The following is a 21,545-nucleotide window of genomic DNA, read 5'->3' on the forward strand; positions in this document are numbered from 1 at the left end:
TCCTGGCCTCTAACCTCCTGACCACCTTTCTTCTCATCTGCTTCCTTGGTGACTTGGTAGCTGTTTCTGAGTTGCTAGTCTCCCAGAGCCCCGCTTCTGTTCTCCAGTCATGAGCCGTCCTTGGAGAGTCCTCCTGCTGCTGACCGGTGAGCCTGGACCTGGAGGAGAGGTACTGGGTACTTGGTCTTTAGCGAGCCAGGTCCCTGAGCTGTAGGATGTGGTTGAAAGAACACGGTCTTGGTAAGGAGAGAGACATTTGCGGGAGGCAGAGGCATAGGGCTGGGGATCTGGAGTTTGGGGGACGAGAGAATGCTGAAGAGTCTATTTGGGGGAGAACCCGAGTGATCCTGAGAACGAGGCTAGTTGGCCTTGACAACCCACAGATTTCTGAAGCAGGCAGAGCAAGCACATCTCATGGTGTACCCATGATACCCCCTTGGTTTCCAGGTTTTTCTGGATTCTCTCTCATCAGAGTCCCAGATGGGAAAAGAGTGTCTTTAAATTTTGATGCTCATTCTTTGAAAACAGAAGCGAAACTTCGCAGTGGAAAGTGAGCCCTCAGCTGAGCGGAGGAGAGAAGAGTCCAGGGCTAGGGCTCTTGGGTAGTGAGACAAGCAGGGCATGAGCCTGGGAGATGCAGCCGAGAGGGAAGGATGGTGGTCAAGGGGGTGGAGACCCTCTCTAAAGCTTCTCACGCTTCTGCAGCGTTTGCTTCTTCTCTTGGCTTCAACCTGGACACTGAGCAGCTGACACGTTTCCACATGGACGGCGCTGGGTTCGGACACAGTGTGGTCCAGTATGACAATGCCTGGTGAGGCCTGGGTGGGAGCTGCACAGAGTCCTGGCCCTCCTCAGCCCCACACCCCAGTGGTACCACCTGCATACCTTCCCTTTGTGGCATGTGGCAATTTTCTTCATGTTTTCCTGAAAACAGGCCTTTTGAGTAACTTCAGATAACATTTCTTGAGTGCTCACTATGTGAGAGGCATTGTGACCTGCAGGTCCCAGGGCCTGTTCATTTAGACTTCAGATGATAACATCTCTTGAGTGCTCACTATGTGAGAGGCATTGTGACCTACAGGTCCCAGGGCCTGTTCATTTAGACTTCAGAGTACACTTACAAGGAATTGTGCATCTGACTTATATTTATGAAATATCTAAATGTCAGAAATGAAGGGCTCCCATCAGGAGAGAACAAAGCAAACCAAAATCTACCTGCCCAGGACTTGCCTTGTTATGAACCTCCATTATCCCAGAGGGGTGAAGCTGACCCTCTACCATGGCTCCAGTGTTGATGGTCCTAACGGCAGGGCGCTGTGTCTCCCCACAGGGTGATGGTTGGTGCTCCAAAGGAAATGAGGGCCACTAACCAAATGGGTGGCCTCTACAAATGTGGCTATCACGTGGGCAAGTGTGAGCCTGTCCACCTCCAGGGTGAGTCATAACCCTACCTCAGACCTAGTGCTGAGCTCTGATGCTGTGGGCTTTGGTAGGGCCCAAGAGTCCCACCTGTCAGCTGCAGCTCTGTCCATAAACACAGCCTTAGACAAGCTCCTGGGCCTACCCGTCCCGCCTCCATGCTGCCCCAGCTCCCTTACGATGTGGATATCTGCCTCCCCTGTGGGCCCTCACTGTCTCCCAGGTGGAGGTATAACGTCTTCTGTCCTCAAGGGTGACTGTGCACATGTCTGTTCCCTCAGTGCCCCCAGAGGCTGTGAACATGTCACTGGGCCTGTCTCTCACTGCTGCCACTAACCCTTCCAAGCTGTTGGTGAGTGCCCTCACTTTCCCAGGAGGGTCTGGAGGGGTCGAATAGGGACTTGGAGCTGCTGGGCCGGGAGTGTTATGGTTGCTAGAGGTGCTGGGATAGGAGAATAGACCAGGACAGAACAAGTCCCATTCATCAGCCCCCTCTGCCCCAAGGCCTGTGGTCCTACTGTGCACCACACATGCAAAGAGAATATATACCTGACGGGGCTCTGCTTTCTGCTGGCTTCCTCATCTCTCCTGCAGTACCAAAGGTTTCCGGCTGCCCAGCAGGGTAAGTATTCAGGACCACCAGCTCTTCTGGAGAGCCCACACACATCCATCTGGGGGTTCAGTGGGCCAGATTCTTTTTCCAATAAGGAAGAGAGTATCTGGAGAAATACATTGTCGGATGGTGCAGCAGCTCCAGGCACAGTTGGACAGATGCTGCTGGCAGTGATACCTGTTCCGTTATTGTCTGGGCACTTTGGTTTTTGCATCTGTCAGATGGGTCTTTGAAAGTAACACGAGATGAGACCCACGGCCAGCCTTTGGGACAATGCCTGATCTGACATGGCACCAATGATATTAGCTAATGCTGCCCTCAGGATGAAAGTGAAGGGTGTTCATTTTCCAGTGACGGTTTGCTGAATGGTCTGAGATTGGCTGATGGAGGTGTGGTCTGAGTAGTGTGTGTGTTCTCTCTGTCTCTCTCTCTCTCTCTCTCTCTCTCTCTCTCTCTCTCTCTCTCTCTCTGTGTGTGTGTGTGTTGGCTTCTCTGGTGCTGATGGAGGTGAGGTCTGAGTAGTGTGTGTTCTCTCTCTCTCTCTCTCTCTCTCTCTCTCTCTCTCTCTCTCTCTGTGTGTGTGTGTGTGTGTGTGTGTGTGTGTTGGCTTCTCTGGTGCTGATGGAGGTGTGGTCTGAGTAGTGTGTGTGTATTCTCTCTCTCTCTCTCTCTCTCTCTCTCTCTCTCTCTCTGTGTGTGTGTGTGTGTATTGGCTTCTCTGGTGCTGATGGAGGTGTGGTCTGAGTAGTGTGTGTGTGTTCTCTCTCTCTCTCTCTCTCTCTCTCTCTCTCTCTCTCTCTCTCTCTCTCTGTGTGTGTGTGTTGGCTTCTCTGGTGCTGATGGAGGTGTGGTCTGAGTAGTGTGTGTGTATTCTCTCTCTCTCTCTCTCTCTCTCTCTCTCTCTCTCTCTGTGTGTGTGTGTGTGTATTGGCTTCTCTGGTGCTGATGGAGATGCAAAATGAGGTGGAGGAATGAGCTTCTCCAACCCAGTTGGCCTACTGAAGCTGTCCCCTAGTTTCATAGTCACTCTGAGGCCCAAGGGGAAATGGATGGGCACCCCTTCTAGAAATCCCTGTGTTTTGACTCCACCCACAAGACCTGTCAGAAACTTAGCTAGTCTCTGTTTTTTGAGAGAACACAGAAAGGGAAGGCTGGGGGAACGCTAGGAACGTCCATAGAGGCCATGCATTTGGTTAGTAGCCCGTTCTTCTTGGATGCGTCCATCACCACTCTGTGCAGCGACAAAGGACACTGCAGCTAAGAGCAGCAACATTGCCTCTGCTCCAGAGGGTCAACTCTACTCCCTCAGGCTGGAAAAGCTTCTTCTGAATAAAAGTTCTGATATTCCCTGGGAGGGGAACCCACGTTGAAACAGAACAAAACAGGGATAGTGTGTGGCTCTTGCCAGGGGTGACATTAAAATACCAAAGGTGGCAGTTCAGCACTAACCAGAAAAGACAGTACCGGCACAGCCTAGGGTCCTTTCCTTGCTGGATGCTGTGGTATCCAGGCCTCAGGAGAGGCACTAAATGTTTTATACGGAGGGAGAAGGCTCTTAGTGTTTTGTTATTGAGGCAGGAGATGCTTGCATTTTTTTTTTTATCTACTGGACTTGAGGTTGATCAGTCACAGCTGTAGCCTCGTTATAAGACTCAAAGGCCTTGTCTGAGTCAGAGGCCTAAGGAAGCTTTGCTCTCTGACACAGAGAGGGCCCACGAGTGGGGTTGGTCTATGACTGTCCGACTGAGGGAGATGGAGGGGGGTGGAGGGCACTGGGAGAAGGAGCTCCTGCAGCCAGGAGACCTTGTGAGTGTCTCTTGGAGGATCAGAGCAACACCCTTTCTTAGAGTGTCCACGGCAGGAGCAGGACATCGTGTTCTTGATTGATGGCTCGGGTAGCATCTACTCCAGTGATTTTAAAATAATGCTACAATTCGTGGAAACTGTGATGAGCCAATTCCATCGACCCCACACACAGGTGTGTCTCTGGGGGCACGGGCCTGGGCTTAGGCCTGCGGGGGCTTGCTGAGAAGCCCGCTGGGCGGGTTTGAGGAGTCCTGGGAAGCTGTCTTAACCTTCAGCCCCATGTGCGCGTGTGTGTTTTTTCTCCCTTAGTTCTCCCTGATGCAGTTCTCCGATAGATTCTTCACACATTTTACTTTCAAGGACTTCATCTCCACCTCAAACCCTCTAATCCTGTTGAACTCTGTAAGGCAGCTGAGAGGGTATACATACACAGCCACGGCTATCGAGAAGGTCATGTGAGTCCAGCCTTCCCGTGTAGCCTTTCCTGGAGCATCCAGAACTCTCTTTGGGCCTCATCTGCCCATCTAAGAAAGAAACAGGAGGATCCTGTTGGTCCTCTTGTCACTTGGGGGTTTCTGAGCGGGAGGGGGGCCTCTCACAGGAAAGGCTACAGCCTCATTTTTGAGAAGCCATCTGCAGCCAGCGTAGTTTGTTCACAGACCTCTGGACTCTCTTTCTTCACAGAACGGAACTGTTCACTGCCCAAAATGGGGCTCGGAAAGATGCCACCAGGGTCCTCATTGTCATTACTGATGGGAAGAAAGAAGGTGACCGCCTGAGTTATGATGATGTCATCCCCCAGGCAGATGCTAAGGGCATCATCCGTTATGCAATTGGGGTAAGACACAAAGGTGGTCACCCACTACTTGCTTCCTCCTGTCACTTCCTCTTCAAGCAACTTCCTCTAAAGGGCAGAACCCGGTTTTCTCATGTATGCAGACTGGGGACCAATGACCCCATCGAAACTTTGCTTCCACTCCCTAGTGCTGTTTGAGCCTCATTTCAGAAGACTCTCCAAGGCTGACCGAGGTGTTCCTGGTGGACAGCAGCCATAACAGTGCCTTAGTCACTTGCCTCATTGTGGGAAAGCATCCAGCAGAAACACTTAAGGGAGAAATAAGTTTTATTTCATTTTTCGTTCCTTGAACGTTTCACACATGTGCACAAGGACATGTGATCACACATGTCTTCATTTCTTATTCTCCTCCCCTGTGTCACACACACGTGACCACACACATGTGTCCACACACATGACCACACACGCGTGACCACACACAGGACCACACACATGTGACCACACACATGGCCACACACACGTGACCACACACATGTGACCACACACACCTTCATTTCCTATTTCTCTTCCCTTGGGTCACTTGTCCCTCCCTTTCCTAACTTTATGTGTTTTAAAAAAATGACCCACTATGTCCAATTAGTACTGCCCATATGTGCACAGCTGTGGGATGGGGCATGGACGCCATCTTTCCCATCTCTGTGGGACTTTGGGCTAGCTTGATCTTATGTGTGTTTTGTGAACATAACCAGAGCTGGTCTGAGTTCATGGATGCAGCAGTCACGTGGTATCCTGAAGCCAGCTCTTCATAGCACCCCCAACCCTCCAGCTCTTACACCCTGTCTTCCTCCTTTTCTGCAAAGGAACTATTGATGTTGATTCACAATTTCAGAGGGGCTCAGTCCATGATGGAGGAGAAGGAGGGGTAGAATCCATGGTGGTGGGAGTTTGAGGCCACAGCTCTTCACAGTGTGGAGGACCAGAGAAGAGGCAAGAGAGCGTGGGGTGGTTGTAGGATACCACCCTAAAGCTCACCCCAGTGACCTACTTCTGCCAGCCAAGCCCTACCTCACAAGCTGTTCAAAACACGAACCCATAAAGGAGTTTCCAGACTTCTGATTCTCTCCGGGTTGGTCTTTTCTGGGGACAGGTAGGAAGGGCCTTTTACTATGTACAGAACAAGAAAGAATTAGAGAAAATTGCGTCAGAGCCTTCCCAAGAACACATTTTCCACGTGGAAAACTTTGATGCTTTGAAGGACATTCAGAACCAGCTGAAGGAGAAGATCTTTGCCATTGAGGGTGAGTTAACAATGAAGCTGCTTGCTTCAGGAATCCTCAAACACAGGGATTTTCCTGGTTGAGTCTAGACCCTCATGAGCTAGGCACTAATCCTTGCTTGAGGATTTGGATCTTAGACTCTCCTAAGAAGCCTCCCTGAGCCTGGGAAATGTCTTTCTCCCCAAGCCAAGCATCATGCCTCCCCCAGGTACAGAGACAGCAAGTGGCAGTTCTTTTGAGTTGGAGATGTCCCAGGAGGGCTTCAGTGCTGCGATCACACCTGTGAGTTGAGCTTTCTCAGGCTGGTGATGGAGGATGCTGGAAAGGAGGGCAAAGGGGAGCCAGGGGAAGTCTTTCTTCGGATTAGACTGGCACCCTGCTCCAGCCTGCTCAGCCCTGGGATCCTTTCCTCCCAGGATGGACCAGTTCTGGGAGCTGTGGGAAGCTTCAGCTGGTCTGGAGGTGCCTTCCTATACCTCCAAAATATGAGACCCACCTTCATCAGCATGCCTCAGGAGAACGTGGACATGAGGGATGCTTACCTGGGTAAGAAGAGGCTGTGGGAGGAAGAGGGGCAGGATGAGCTGCCGGAAGACAGGAGAAGCCTTGGTGCTGAGGTCTGGGCCCCTCAGGTTACTCCACCGCACTGGCCTTTCGGAAGGGGGTCTACAGCCTGGTCCTGGGAGCCCCTCGCCACCAGCACACAGGGAAGGTTGTCATCTTTACCCAGGAATCCAGGCAATGGAGGCCCAAGTCTGAAGTTGGCGGGACACAGGTTGGTAGAAGAGGAAGTCAGAGTGTGGCCAGGGTGGAGAAGGAGGAGATGAAGGGCCTTTGGAGCCCACAGGGGAAGCTGTGGTACTGGGACAGGGGCAGGGCCTCGCCCAGATGGGGCATCTGTAAGATGACTTCAGGCTTGGCCTACCAGATTGGTTCCTACTTTGGGGCCTCCCTCTGCTCTGTGGACATGGATGGAGATGGCAGCACTGACCTGGTCCTGATTGGGGCCCCCCATTACTATGAGCAGACCCGAGGGGGGCAGGTGTCTGTGTGCCCCATGCCCGGTGGGGTAAGTGGTGAAGTGTCCTGCCTGGTGGTCTGTGGTGTGTGGGTGTGGGTGGAGGGCTGCCCAGGTCGGGTCTGATGCTGGCTTTGTCTGCAGAGGAGCAGGTGGCAGTGTGAGGCCACTCTCCACGGGGAGCAGGGCCATCCTTGGGGCCGCTTTGGAGCAGCCCTGACAGTGCTAGGGGACGTGAACGGGGACCGTGTGACAGATGTGGCTATAGGAGCACCTGGAGAGGAAGAGAACATGGGGGCCGTGTACATATTTCATGGAGCCTCAAAACTGGACGTCAACCCCTCGCCCAGCCAGGTGAGGCCCAATCACTGTCTCCCAAGACTACAAGAGCTTCCTTTTTGTCTCTTCTCTGTCACAAAGATCCTCTTCTGGGACTTCATTTCTTGGCTTAAGCACTGAGCATTTTGCAGCAGGTCAAACCCAAGCAGCGGAGACATGAAAAGGCAAGCAACTGCCTTCCCCGCTTTGTCTTGAGACTCAATACTTGAGTAGTTTCCAAACCGTACCAATGCAATCAGTGATCCTTCCAGATGCCCAGCCGGGAAGGAGTCCTCCACACAGCAGAGCAGGGTTTCCCGGGAAGGGACAGCTGCTTGCCTGGGCAAATGTCAAAGCCATCAAACAGGCAGACATCTGAGCAGACCTTTCTACCAAGTTTAACCAAGGTCAACAAACACAGGGCAAGTTGAGAACCCGGCATCATCATTCACGGGGTAGCAACCTCATCACTGTGCAGTGTGAATCATGGTCGTCTATACAGAATCACAGGGCTACCAATCATCAGGGCGTGGTGCATGCAGCACCCCCAGGCATGGCTGGTGAGAGTCTGAAGATGCTATGGCAATTTTGAAACAATGTGTTAATTTCTCAGAAGATCAATTATAGAGTTATCATGTGACCAGACGATTCTAGCACAAGAGAATGGAACACACGCCCTCCCAAAGCTACATAGAATGCTGCTTGAAGCATTACTCAGAATTAATAGCTGAAAGGCAGAAACAACCCATATGACCATCTACGTTTAGCAGATAAACCAAATGTTTACCCGTGCGGTGGCATATTACGCCACTATGAGCTGGTACAGGCTCTGTGAACGAACTTTGAAATCCTATGATAAGTGAAAGAAACCAGTTAAAAGAAATCATACGTTGTATGGTTGCCTTTACACAGAGTGTCTCTAGCAGGCAAATCCGCAGAGACAGCAAGTAGATTACTGGTTGCCTAGGTTTGGGTGTAAGGGGAAGTGACAGGCATGGGGTGACTGTTAACAGGTGTCCCATCTCTTGTTGGGGTGATAAAGTGATCAAAAATTAATCGTGGAAACGGTCTCACAACCCTGAAGACACGGGAGTTGCAGAGCTGTGAGGTGAACTCTACGGTGTGCGAATATTTTTAAAAGGCCGTTGTGCCGTCCTCCAGGAAAGCGCAGGGAGAGCCCTGTGGTTCTGCCAGCATCTGTGTAACACTTGAGACTGAATTCAGCAGTACTCAGAGATTAGCAAAACCTCTGTGTGTTTCTGTTCCTCCTTCCCCCCTCTCCCCCCCTCCTTCCTCCCCCCTTCCTGGATGCCATTTTGTGAGCCTCTCTTCTCTTCCACACTTTCCCTTCATAATGAGCCAAAACGAGCCCTTTCCCCTCTTAGTGGTTTAGTCAGGGATTGGTCACCGTGACATGAAAAGGGACCAACACCTGTCTGTGTCTGCCTGTAGGGATGGTGACCACCATAGGATGACCACACCTGTTCTCACATAGCACTCGGACTACTGCCTGGTACATTAGCGTGTCGTGTTACTGTAAGCTGCTGTCGTTTTAATTGTTAGCATCGTTTAACAACTGAGGGAGATCTGAGGAAGGCGTGTGACTCGGGGAGAATCCCCGCAAGTGCACCCAGTTAGCACCAATGTGCAGCTTCTCTTCCCCAGCACGGCTTACAGGCGCCACTGGGGTTCACCCATGGCCTTTCTGGTTCACTGACCGCAGTGATTCTTTTCTCATTCGCTGGACTGGAAAGGGTTTACGTCGTCCTCCACAGGCTCAGATACCAAACCCGAGACTTCCTGAATGGGAGGACCCTGGAGTTGGTTACCACACCCATCCTACCCGGGGTCCCTTAGTAACTGGCATTTATTACCAACATCTTTGGTCTCCACAGTGTCAGAGACTAAACCACAGGTTTCCTGAGGGATTAGGTATTTTAAGAATGATGGAAATAAAAGAGAACAAAGCCACAGGGGAGGTGGTGCCCCTGAGGGGAGAATCGGGGTTAGCTGCAGCCACTCCCCCACCCCAGCTTTGCGTGTCTTTGTCCTTTGAAAAGACAGCAAGATGATGCTGGGTTCAGGCTGGAGTCAACTTCTTGTTTTGTTTATGAAGTGGGACTGAGGCATAGATGGGTCCTGAAGTCCTTTCTATTTCATTTCTGTAGTGCATGGGAGTGGCGCACACACACGGGTGTGTAGGCATGTGTGTGGGCCCAAGCATGTGAATGCGGAAGCCAGATGAGGACGTCTGATGTCTTTATTATTCTCCACCTTCTTACCTTGAGACATGGTCTCTCACTGAACCCGAAGCTTGAAGTTTCAGCTAGTCTAGCTAGCCAACTAACTCCCACAATCTCCCTGTCTCTGCTCCCTAGTACTGGGGTTGCATCTACGATGGGGTTTTTCCTGAGTGCTAAAGATTTGAGCTCAGCTCCGCATGCTTGAACAGCAAACACTCTTACCCACTGAGTCACCTCCGCAGCTCCTGAGACCCAATTTAGCCTTGTCATTCATCATAGTAAGGTTGACTGCTGACCGCACCCCATGTATGGTTCTAATAACCATAGTGGATTCGCTTAATGCCTGCAAAAATATAAATATAATCCGTAGGCACAAATCCTAACATAGTCTCTCTGTGTGTGAAAGACAAAAATAAGGGAACCAAGGCACAGAAAGATTGAGTCCTGGCTCATGTGAGAGTCAATGGGAAGCAGGGACTAATTAAGTCAATGTAACTCAGGTCCCCAGGACAACTTGCCAGTCTCCGAACCCTTAGGACTCTAGCCGCCATTTCCCAGCTGCCCCTCCTCCTTTTAGACTCTGTTTAAATGATCTCTTGTCACCGCTTGCCCTTCCTCCTCTCACATTCTTACCTCCCTCTTTCTCACGTCGCTTGAACTTTTCTGTGTGTGGGTGTTTTGCCTTCATAACAGATGGGGGGCTGTGTGTGTGTAAGAAGGAGAGATATGCATGGCAAGACAGGACGCCAAGGAGAGCGCAGAAGGCTAGCCTTGCTTTGACACAGGATCTCACTGCATAGCCCAGACGGGCTTTCAACTAGAGGTGCATGTTTGTCCCTTCCAAGTGCTGGGATTGCGGTCGTGTGTCCTCATGCCTAGTCAAGGGAGAAGTCTTGTTCCTTTACAATAGCTCTAGGAACTAGATGATTTGTATAAACCCTACTTTCTCTCTTGGACAGCTTCTTAGTTACGGTTTCTCTTGCTGTGAATAACAAACCGTGACCAAAAGCAGTCAGGGGGAGAAAGCGTTTATTTCGGATTTCAGTTTCATCTCACAGTCCATCAGGGAGAGAAGTCAGGGCAGGAACTCAAACAGGGCAGGAGCCTGGACGCAGGAGCTGCTGCAGAGGCCACAGAGGAGCACTGCTCACCAACTTGCTCTCCATGACTTGCTCAGCCTACTCAGGATCACCAGTTCAGGGGTAGCACTGCACACATTGTTCTGACCCTCCAATCTATCATCAATCAAGAAAAAGCACTACAGACTTGCCTACAGGCCAATCGCATGGGGGCATTTTCTCTAAATTTCCTTCTTTCTACGTGACTTTGGCTTGTGTCAGTTTGGCATAAAAACTGGTCAGCACAGAGGGCAAAGGCCGCCAATAACGCAGTTCCACTAGACTTCTTGGAGAGGTTGTCACACAGTTAGGAAACAAGCTGCAGCTAAACCATCATATCCCTTCTTGGAGTCTGATTCACCTTCCTTTCTGGACAGAGGATTTCAGGATCCCGGCTCTTCCCTGGGCTCCAATATTTTGGGCAGTCACTGAGTGGCGGTCAGGACCTCACCGGGGATGGACTGGTGGACCTGGCCGTGGGGTCCAAGGGGAACGTGCTACTGCTCAGGTGGGCACAGCTTTCCTCAGACACTCCCCACCCATCCTAGACTAGGAACCTCCTTCCCGACTGGAGGCTGAGGTCCCAGTGGCCAAGAGCCTCTTCTCAGCTCAGTGTTCCGACAACAGGACCAGACCCATTCTTCGAATGTCACCGACTGTGAGATTCTCACCTTCGGAGATCGCCAGGTCTGTGTTTGAGTGTCAGGAGCAGGTGGCCTCTGTTCAGACACTGGGTGACGCCACAGTCTGCCTTTATATTTATGATAGCTCCAAGACCCGACTAGGTGAGTTTCTTCCCTTTGACCCTCCCTGACCTTTGGAAGCCTTCTATCTGATGACTTGCCCCTTGCCTACATGAGTAATTTCTGGCTCTCTCCATCTTCCTTGTGTTCCACATTCCCTTGCAGGTGACCTCAAAAGCTCTGTCACCTTTGACCTGGCCCTAGACCCTGGCCGTCTGAGTCCGCGTGCCATCTTCGAGGAAACAAAGACCCAGGCTCTGTCCCGAGTTCGAAGCCTTGGCCTGAGCAAGCACTGTGAGACTGTGAGGTTGCTTCTGCCGGTGAGCCGACTGTAGACGGGTTGTGGGAATTGCTGTGGGTGGAGGCCTTCTGGGGACTGGAAAGAGGTTCAGCAGAGACAGAACACAGCATGTTCCGAATTTCCACCCAGGATCTGGCCTGCAGGCGATAGCTAATACTTGTTAGCTAAGGAAGCAAATGAATGACTATCGCCAGTTGCAGCTGCCAGAGGCCACCCAGCTGGATTTAGGAAAGAGAGCAGGGTTGCCTGGGAGAGCTGTGTGGCCTCAGATTGACTCAAGCAGACATTTATTGAGTACACACATAGAGCTGACCCCTGAGACACGCCCACCACAGGGGATGAAGCAGCCATTGCCCATAGCGAGTTCCCTAGTGATGACCGGAACCTCCAAACAAACAATTTCTAGATAGTGAATGTCAGGTCCGGATAAATGCTACCCAGAGAAAACTAGAGAAGAGAACAGAACAGTCTTAGGAGGAGCCATTGAGTACAGTGGGAGAGCTGTATGGGGGTGAAGCTTACCGACCATAGATGAGATTGCTCTAACCCCCCTTCCACATGCAGAGATGGGGTACAGCCAGTAACAATGCAGGGGACTTTCTTTCAAACCACCCTCTTCTCTAGGCCTGTGTGGAAGACTCGGTGACCCCTATCACTTTGCGCCTCAACTTCTCTCTTGTTGGCCTGCCCATCTCTTCTCACCAAAGCCTTCTACCCATGCTGGCTGTGGATGAGCAAACATACTACACGGCCTCTGTGAGTCAGCTTTTTATGGTGTTGGGGCTCAAGGGGGACACCAAGGCAGGCTGCCATTTTGGGTAAGATATTTATTAGCAGGAGCTATTGACAGCATGGACAGGTATGGGCGTGGTGGGGACTCTGAGGAGAGTTCATGAATACAAGGCAGAGTGGGGAGCTTCTTTTTTTTTAAATTATTTATTTTTTTTATTTTATATGCATTAGTGTTTTTGCCTTCATATGTGTCTGTGTGAGGGTGTTGGATCCCCTGGAACGGGAGTCACAGATGGTTGTGAGCTGCCATGTGGGAGCTGGGAATTGAACCCAGGTCCTCTGGAAGAACAATCAGTGCTCTTAACCACTGAACCATCCATCTCTCCAGCTCCATGGGGGCCCCATTTTATCGGTCTCAGAGAATGGCAAGGTTTCCTGCCGTGTGGTTGATGAGTAGTTCACATCACGGGCCTGCGGCCAGGCTGTGCCTGATTCTTGGGTAGCACGAGGAGGACGTCTGGGAACCTGCATTATGGGCAAAGAGATGAGCAGCTGCAAGGCTGTGAGGGAAGTGGGAGCAGGGGCAATCTAGCTGAGGTGTAGCCACTGTATTGGCAGTGATGGTTTGGGGTTTGGCAACCTGAACCTGCGAGCTTCTTTGGGGGAAGTTAGAATGGTGCCTGCCGTTTTCCTGGAGCCTGGGATCTGTTAGGGAGCTCGAGAGCCGCAGAGAGGTTTTTGGTGGGGAGCTTGCCATCCCCTTCGCTCTGGCTGTTTGCCAGAGAGGCTGGTGCATGAGGGCATGGCGTGAGCTGCCTGTCACCCAAGACCTAATTCCTATGTCTCCCTTTCCTCAGCTTCCCTTTGAGAAGAACTGTGGAGCCGACCACATCTGCCAGGACGACCTTGGCATCATCTTTGGCTTCCCAGAGTGAGCTTTCACAAGCTCCGTCTTCCCCCAGGGCCCCGCCTCCCCCAGGGCCCCGCCTCCCCCAGGGCCCCGCCTCTCTCCCAGGATCTGGCGCTCACACTCTCATGGGGAGGGGGCGGGCAGAACGGGGCATCTCCTGTCTATCTTTCACCTGCTACCCCACATTTCATCCCCAGACCGTTTCTGGCCTCAGTCACAGAATCCTCTCCTCCCTCCCAACACGCAGCTTGAAGACCCTGGTGGTGGGAAGCGACCTGGAGTTGAATGTAAATGTGACGGTCTCTAACGATGGGGAAGATTCCTACGGGACCACGGTTGCTCTGCTCTACCCGGTGGGCCTGTCCTTTAGACGAGTTGCAGAAGGCCAAATACTCCTCCGGGGGAAGGAGGAGGTGAGTGGGCTCGGTAGTACAGGCCCCTGTACTCGGTTCAAAGCTCAGGCTGGTGGCTCTTGCTTAGCAGTCTTTGGTGAGCCAAGAGATCTTCGCTGGTCCTGATTGGATGGTGGGGTGGTATTACGTGGGTTTTGGACTTCTGGAACCGTATTTTGAAGGGCCAGTGGGATGGCTCAGCAGGTAAGAACACTTGCCAGCAAGCCTAGTGACCCAGAGCCCACATGGTGGAAGAAGTGACACCGGTGTAGCACGGATTCCGACTGGTATTAATAATAAAAGCTCGAGTCAGCTATCAGGGGTGATGCTGAAAACCAGAGAAGCAGCGCGGCCAGTCACTGGAGAATTCTTACCTCTACCAATGCTCAGATCAAAGGGGCGATCCTATCCTCAGACTGCTTCAGACTACACTGTTCCTCAGACTGTGGGCTCAGATTGTTCCTCACCTCAGACTGCATCTGAGCTCCTGTCCCCTCCCGCCTTATATTCCTCTCTCCGCCCACTCATATCACTCCGGTCTCCACCTCCCTAGTGCTGGGATCACCTTTATATGAGCTTTGTTTTAGACTGAATTAAGTTTGTGTAGCCCAGGGTGACCTTGAACTAACAGAGCTCGGTCCCCCTCTGTCTCCTGAGTCCTGGGATTAAAGGTGTGAACCACCACTGCCTGGCCTCTAGGGATTAGCTGCACCCTGATCTTCAGGCAAGCTTTATTTGTTAAAACAAACAAAATATCACTATATACCCGGAAGATATCATGGACTCCTGCCCCTGATTCCCTAACACTATTATCTGGGCTCAGAACTCAGGCGATCTGTCCTCTGTTTATCTTTGGCCTGTGTGCATGTACTATTTGTTTGTTTGTTTTTCCTGAGACATAGTCTTACTGGCCTGAAACTCGCTATGTAGCTCAGATTGGTCTTGCGTTCATAATCCTTCTGTTTCAGCCTTCAAAGTGCTAGGAATATAAGCACACACCACGAAACTTATAAAGTACTTAAAATATTATAAAATAAAAAACTTAATGTATTGGCTACTCTGGCCTTGGGCTTGCCAGAAGTTCTTCTGTGAAGGCTGGATGGGAAATGCTTTAGCTATGTGGACCATATTGTTTCTGTCCTAGCCTCTCAGCTCTACCTTTTCCAACAGTAGCAGATGCTGACACGAATCTACAGAAGTGTGCACAAAACAACTTTGTTTGCACGAATCTACAGAAGTGTGCATAACACAACTTTGTTTACAAAAATAGGGCAGTTCACTCTGTTCTAGAAGACAGAACCAGAACCATAAAGAGTTATAAAGAAACAGGTTTTTTTTTTTGTTTGCTTGCTTTGTTTTTTGAGACAAGGTTTATCTGTATGTCCCTGGATGTCCCAGAAGACCAGGCTGGCCTCAAATTTGCAGAGATCTGCCTGTCTTTTGAATGCTGGGATTAAAGGCAGGCACCACGAGCTCCCAGTGAAACACATTTTTCAAAACAGTTATTGTTAAAACAATTTTAAACTTTTACTGAAGTAGTGAGAGTTAAACAAACATCCTCACAGCGCTGTTGACAAGCATCAACAGCGATCAACATTTGACCCGTTTGTTCCATCTGTTTCTCCCTCTCTCGGTGCCAGTGTCTCATTTAGCCCAAGCTAGCTTCAGATTCAAGCAGTCAAGGCTTGCCTTGAACTCCCGATTCTCCTGCCTTAACTTTTCCAGGGCTGGGAGCACAGGTGTACACCACCACACCTGGCCTTGTCTTTATTTGCTGAAATATTTTCACACAAGGTTAGACATTGGACCATGGCTTCCTCTTCATTTGGCTCTGGAGTTCTGAGCAGCAGCGATGTCTTATGTGACCCCACAGTTGTCATGTCACCCAAGGAAATGAGCGAGTGTTTAGAGCATGGACAAATTCCTCTAATTCTCCTCCCAATATCTGTTTTCCACCTGGTTTAATTTAGTGGGAGTTTAAATGAGGCTCATACATTTGCTTTGTACGTGTGCTCTACCTCCTGACCTAGCATCCCTCCCTGGGAACACATTTTAATTACTTACAAAAAAGTGAACCAGGAAAAGTAATTCCCAGAGAGCATGCAGTGACAGTGATCCTAGATACAGCAGCCCAGTGTGATGTGCGGATCTTCGATGGATAGTTATTTAACAGGAAAGCAATTTAAAATCAAAAGGGTGAAGAGGCAACCCAGGAAAATGGAACATGACCGCTACATTGGGGGAGGCTTTGCTACTTCTGTTGTGTACAGTTTGTTTGGTTTTGTGGTTATATCAAGAAAACAACCTTGTTGGTTTTGAGTAGACATTAAAATATATTGGGATAAAATAATACAATGTGTAGGAAGTACTTTAAATTATTAAGAAAAGAAGAGGTGGAGAATAATCTACGGGGGAGGGGAGAGAAGCATAGGAAAACATTGGTAACTTGTGCTGAGTGACGGGAAATAGAGGTTGATAGTCCCCTCTTTCTACCCTGAGTGTGTTTAAAACTATCCACACAATAAAAGGCCTTTCGAAGTAACAAGAAGCAGGGTGTGCTGGTTCATGGCTGTAATCCTAACACTTGGAGTCTGAGGCAGGAGGATCACCATAAGTCTGAGGCTAGACAGGGCCTTCTAGTGAGTTCTAGAACAATATGGGCTACAGAACAATAACAGCAAGAACAAAAATCCCAACAAGAGGTGAAGGGTGGGGGCGCTGGGGACTGGAGCTTTCTGCATTTTAGGAAGTCTGGCCAGATGTCCAGCCTCAAGCCCTAAGATTTCCAGCGAACTGTGTGCTTGAATCCCAGCGTCTCTCTGGAACACTGACAAACACCATCTGCTGTACGCTTTTTGCCTTGTTTTTATCTAGAACCAATGGCGGCAGCGTTCCCTACACCTCACCTGTGATAGCTCTCCAAGAAGGAGCCAGGGCTTCTGGGGGACCAGCTGCAGCATCAGCCACATCATTTTCCGAGGAGGGGCACAGGTCAGCCTGGCTTCCGCCTAGCCCACGCCTTGTTCCCATTCTCCTCACTCTTCCGTGACCACTCCCTTTTCTTCCTCAGATGACTTTCTTGGTAACTTTTGATGTCTCTCCCAAAGCTGTGCTAGGGGCCCAGCTGTCTCTAACAGCCAGAGTGAGCAGGTAAGCTGTCTAGGCCCAGGGGGGTGTCTTTCTAATTCTGCTCCTTACACCTCATACTCTTCCTCTGTCCCCAGTGAGAATGATACACCTAAGACCAATAAAACCACCTTCCAGCTGAAGCTCCCAGTAAAGTATGCTGTGTACACTGTGATCAGCAGGTACGCTCTCTAGGACCCCGGATGGTTCTTCTTTACGTGGAAGTAGGGTTTGCAAGAGTCACTACCCTCATCCGGGATGTTTCAGGCTTTATTGTCCTTTCGGTAGGAGATGATATTGGTAGCTGCACATATTCATCAATGGGTGTTCGTTATGACCATAATTGTGAAATCACTATCATTACAGCCTATATTTAATGCAGGCTACAGGCTTTGAAAATTCACAAGATTGTCTTGGGTCCTCTGGGGTATATGCAATACACCCTTGTATTCAAGGTTCTTATAGCCTACGTGGAGATCAAGGTTGCTGTACCCAAGCCAAAATCTCACCAAGCGCTGTTCTTCAGTTCTGTACCCTACGTAGCATGGCATGTCAATCAGCTTTCCATCGCCATAAGAATCTGAAGCCATCTGCAAATGGAAAAGGCTGATTTGGGCTCACGGTTGGGAGGTTTTAGTCCACGGCTCACTGGCCTGATGCTTTGGGTCTGTGGTGACATAGCGAACCATGATGGATGTCCTCATGCCATGGCAGGGAGGCAGCAGAGAAGGCAGAGGAAGGAGTTGTGGTGTTACAGCCTCTGTTGGGGCACCCTGCACTGATCTAGGAACTTCCCAGTAGGTCCCCCCTTCCTGACTGTGCTGCTCAGAGTGCTAAGCCTAAATTTAGGGAACGGAGAGAATGGGTTTCAATATGAAACCGTAGCTGTGGGTTACTAAACTGGTAGTGAAAGAGGGCTCATCTGAACACTGGGGGGGTCTACGGCACTGGGCTCGACCAGGGTGATTCTCAAAAGAGCCGTTGGCATTTGTGCAAGACTGTTATTTTTCATAAGAAACAGACACAGCTCATAGGGCAGATTCTCCATAGGAGTTGCATATCAGATATTTACATTATGATTCATAACAGTAGAAGAATTACAGTTCTGAAGTAGCAAAAAAGATTTGTGGTTGGGGGTCACCACAACATGGGGAACTAAAGGCTCACAGCATTCAGGTTGAGAACCATTGCCGTAAGGCTTTTTGAACCTTCTCCTTCCCAACTTTTGTAGAAAATAGGAACGAAAGATACCTGCTGAGGATGGGTGTCAGGGAGGCAGGTAGGGCCTTAGCTGGGACTAAGAAGCATGGGAGGAGGTATTGAGACTTGGGGATAGAAAATGTTCAGCAGATTCCTCCTTAGTGTTTGCTCCGCGTCGGGCACAGCGTGGCTACTTTCAGTGGATTCGGCTGACAGGAGCAAACATTGCTGAGCTCCTATGTGTGGTGAATCCTGCTCTTATGGGACTCACCTAACCGGAGGGTTTCTTCTCGTGCAGCCCTGCACACTTTCATTGCCCTGAATGTCGGGGTTCTCCAGGCAGAGAGAGGCATGCTCTAAGAGTATATATACCCAGGGGTACTCATGGCACTGTGCAGGGAACCACAGATAGGGCACAGCACCTGCAGACTTAGGTGATCCTTGATCCTACAGGCCAGATAGGGCATAGCGCCTCCAGACTTAGGTGGTCCTACAGGTAGGGCATAGCACCTGCAGACTTAGGTGGTCCTACAGGTCATAGAGGGCATAGCACCTGCAGACTTAGGTGGTCCTGCAGGTAGGGCATAGCACCTCCAGACTTAGGTGGTCCTACAGGTCATAGAGGGCATAGCACCTGCAGACTTAGGTGGTCCTGCAGGTAGGGCATAGCACCTCCAGACTTAGGTGGTCCTACAGGTCATAGAGGGCATAGCACCTGTAGACTTAGGTGGTCCTACAGGTCATAGAGGGCATAGCACCTGTAGACTTAGGTGGTCCTGCAGGTCAGAGAGGGCATAGCACCTCCAGACTTAGGTGGTCCTGCAGGTCAGAGAGGGCACAGCACCTGTAGACTTAGGTGGTCCTGCAGGTCCATCACAGATCCCAGTCTTCAGGGCAATCTAGAGCGTTTGGGAGGAGTCCTCTGAGTACAGGAGAAGTGAAACGTAGGAGGGTTGCCATTGGGTGAGGGCAGGGAGCTGTCAAAGGTAGAGCAGGTGCTTCCAGGTCACCACCAGAGAAAGAACTCAGACCTGAGACAGTGAGGAGTTGGGAGGAGGAGTTACTGCAGAGCGAAGGTGCACATTTGAGAAGGAGCGAAAGCTTCTCATGAGAGAGTGGTGTCGCCCAGGATTCTGGAGAGCTTGTCTGATTGGCCGACTGCAGTAGAGACAATCCTCCTGATAGGGCCTGCCCATCTTTACTGCCCTTACATGGGGCTGTCCTCAGACGCATGATGGGAACAGCTAGTCTTGTGTGCTAATGGTTATGATCCCTTCAGTAGCCCTGCTGGTCCTAGTTGGCTTGGGTTGGTCTTGTTACTGTTCGAGCAGACACCGGTGCTGTGCTGTAGTACGGCTCTGCTGGTATATCAGGCACAGCTAACCATACAGGCTTTTCCTCTTCTCCTCTGTGCCTTGCTAGCTTGCCTCAAGAGGAGAAGTGGTGGGCTAGAATTTGGGGCCTAGAGGTTAGGTCCCCTAGGAATGGAGTGCTAAGGGACAGAGGTAGAATCAGCTGGGATGCGAGGGACCTTGAGGTCCCTGCACTCCCAGGCTTGAACCCAAGAAGGACTCATGAAGTTTTGTTACATCGAGACCTATGGAAGAGTCTGGCATTGGCCTTTCAAAGCTTCACGGTGATAAAAGGCAAAGAAACAGAAAAGGGGGCGGGGCTAGGAGTCAAGAATGGGCGGCGGGGCACATGGTCAACAAAATTTGCTGTATCCTACATATCCACAAAGGACTGAAATGAAGGGTGAGGTGTAGAAATGGGGCAGGCAGTGGCCCCTGCTCTCCCCACGATGCAGTGATGTGGATCTTAAGTCTGTTCGCTACACCCCAACCTATTCTTTCTCCAGTGATCTCTTTTGGGTAGCTCCTGCATGCTTCTTTATACCCGCCCTGAAACCCGTCCTGCCTCCTAAACCTTCTCTTATTCCAACCCTGCCACACACCTCCTTCTACCACCCAAAGGCCCACCCGACTACTTGTATCCTCATGCCAGTGCCAGGCCCTCCTCAGGAGGCCAGGCGGGACTTCATGACTCTTCTCTCCCCAGTCACGACCAGTCTACCAAGTATCTCAACTTCTCGGCCTCAGAAAAGGAGAAGAGCAGCGTGGTCGAACACAGATACCAGGCAAGTGCGGGGACTTAGGACCGGGGAGCTGATGAGTAGGGGCGGAGGACTTGGGTATAGACTCTACCCACAGTGCCTTCTGTGCAGGTGAATAATCTGGGGCAGAGGGACGTGCCAGTCAGCATCAAATTTCTGGTGCCTGTAGCACTGAAGGGAGAAGCTGTGTGGACAGTGGAGGCCCCCCAGCTCCAGGTACTCAAAACCAGCCCTGGCTCCTCAGCGAAGGCCCTTGACTTCTATCCCCTGTGTCACTCACGGGTCCCTGATGCTGCAGCCAAAGCCCTGTTTTCTGTTTGCCTTCTAGAACCTTCCCACCCAGTGCTATCAGAACAGAATGGTGCCAACACAATCTGACCTCCTGGCTCACATGCAGAGGAGCCCTGTGCTGGTGAGGAGGACCGGGAGGTTTCAACGTGTCACACCAGGGGACTCAAGCTCACTTTGCGAATGCCAAATGGCACCTGCTGTACAACCAGCTGTATTTAGAAGTGGCTGCTTCTGTCAAGTCCCACAGCTTAGTGCTGTCTCCTACTCTCAGACTTAGCTTCCTCCAGTCTGATACTATTTCTCTGGCCCCAGGACTGCTCCATTGCTGACTGCCTGCACTTCCGCTGTGACATCCCCTCCTTGGGCATCCAGGACCAGCTTGACTTCATTCTGAAGGGCAACCTCAGCTTCGGCTGGGTCAGCCAGGTGCGTGGCCAGGAGCAGAGGTCCCCCCCACCCAGTCCAGGCGCACCTGATGGCTCTGGAGCATCCTTGGGTCAGGGTGGTTCTTGACCCCTCAGCTCCTCCCAGGTCCAACTCCCAGCTCTGCCCCACCCTCTCTTTTGCAGACATTGCAGAAAAAGGTGGTGGTCCTGAGCGAGGCTGAGGTCACATTCAACACATCTGTGTATTCCCAGCTGCCAGGACAGGAGGCGTTTCTGAGAGCCCAGGTAGTGGCTGTGTGGCAGGCGGTGGCCAGGCTGGCAAGAGGGCTCTTAATGTTCAGTCTGCAGTGCTGGCTGGGGGCCTTGCCAGCCTGGAGGGAGGACGAGTGAAGGGCCTTAGACACTCAGTGTACAAGAACTTCTTTATTGCACCCCTTGGAACAGAGCCTGGACAAGGAGGAGAGGGAGTTAGAGGCTAGGATCCCCGGGGGCAGGTGAGGCAGCATGAGAGATGATGTTTTCCACTGGGTCCACCTCCACCAGACGAAGACAGTGCTGGAGATGTATGAGGTTCACAACCCGATCCCTCTCATCGTGGGCAGCTCTGTGGGCGGTCTGCTGCTGCTGGCTCTCATCACAGGCGGGCTGTACAAGGTGAGGGATCATGCTCCTCCTGCAGGGTAGGCAGGGGCTCTCATCACCGGCACACATCACGTGACAAACCCTCCCCACCCAGTTATCCC

At 51.1% G+C, this 21,545-nt stretch overlaps 1 protein-coding gene and 1 long non-coding RNA gene across 4 annotated transcripts in view; one reads left to right on the forward strand and one right to left on the reverse strand.

Annotated features, from left to right (window-relative positions):
* Itgax (integrin subunit alpha X) overlaps window positions 1-21,545 on the forward strand; it is a 23,442-nt gene continuing 1,897 nt past the window's right edge. Inside the window, exons 1-29 of one of the 3 annotated variants that reach the window (XM_075972423.1) lie at window positions 1-146; window positions 706-811; window positions 1,331-1,434; window positions 1,701-1,771; window positions 1,924-2,041; window positions 3,880-4,010; window positions 4,148-4,293; window positions 4,523-4,676; window positions 5,782-5,932; window positions 6,120-6,193; window positions 6,328-6,457; window positions 6,544-6,686; window positions 6,840-6,980; window positions 7,074-7,283; window positions 10,986-11,116; window positions 11,236-11,393; window positions 11,517-11,671; window positions 12,277-12,408; window positions 13,242-13,315; window positions 13,542-13,707; window positions 16,561-16,677; window positions 16,757-16,836; window positions 16,911-16,994; window positions 20,071-20,149; window positions 20,237-20,341; window positions 20,454-20,537; window positions 20,729-20,842; window positions 20,986-21,087; window positions 21,346-21,456. In XM_075972423.1, the coding sequence (XP_075828538.1) occupies window positions 110-146; window positions 706-811; window positions 1,331-1,434; window positions 1,701-1,771; window positions 1,924-2,041; window positions 3,880-4,010; window positions 4,148-4,293; window positions 4,523-4,676; window positions 5,782-5,932; window positions 6,120-6,193; window positions 6,328-6,457; window positions 6,544-6,686; window positions 6,840-6,980; window positions 7,074-7,283; window positions 10,986-11,116; window positions 11,236-11,393; window positions 11,517-11,671; window positions 12,277-12,408; window positions 13,242-13,315; window positions 13,542-13,707; window positions 16,561-16,677; window positions 16,757-16,836; window positions 16,911-16,994; window positions 20,071-20,149; window positions 20,237-20,341; window positions 20,454-20,537; window positions 20,729-20,842; window positions 20,986-21,087; window positions 21,346-21,456 (3,408 nt within the window). In that variant the 5' untranslated portion in view covers window positions 1-109. The other 2 variants (XM_075972425.1, XM_075972424.1) reach the window with 2 other exon arrangements.
* LOC142849785 (uncharacterized) overlaps window positions 21,219-21,545 on the reverse strand; it is a 13,408-nt gene continuing 13,081 nt past the window's right edge. Inside the window, exon 5 of the long non-coding RNA XR_012910618.1 lies at window positions 21,219-21,475. This is a non-coding gene — a long non-coding RNA (uncharacterized LOC142849785). The remainder of the gene's footprint in view (window positions 21,476-21,545) is intronic.

The sequence above is a fragment of the Microtus pennsylvanicus genome, chromosome 5 (genome assembly GCF_037038515.1).
Source record: "Microtus pennsylvanicus isolate mMicPen1 chromosome 5, mMicPen1.hap1, whole genome shotgun sequence".
Lineage (NCBI taxonomy): Eukaryota > Metazoa > Chordata > Mammalia > Rodentia > Cricetidae > Microtus > Microtus pennsylvanicus.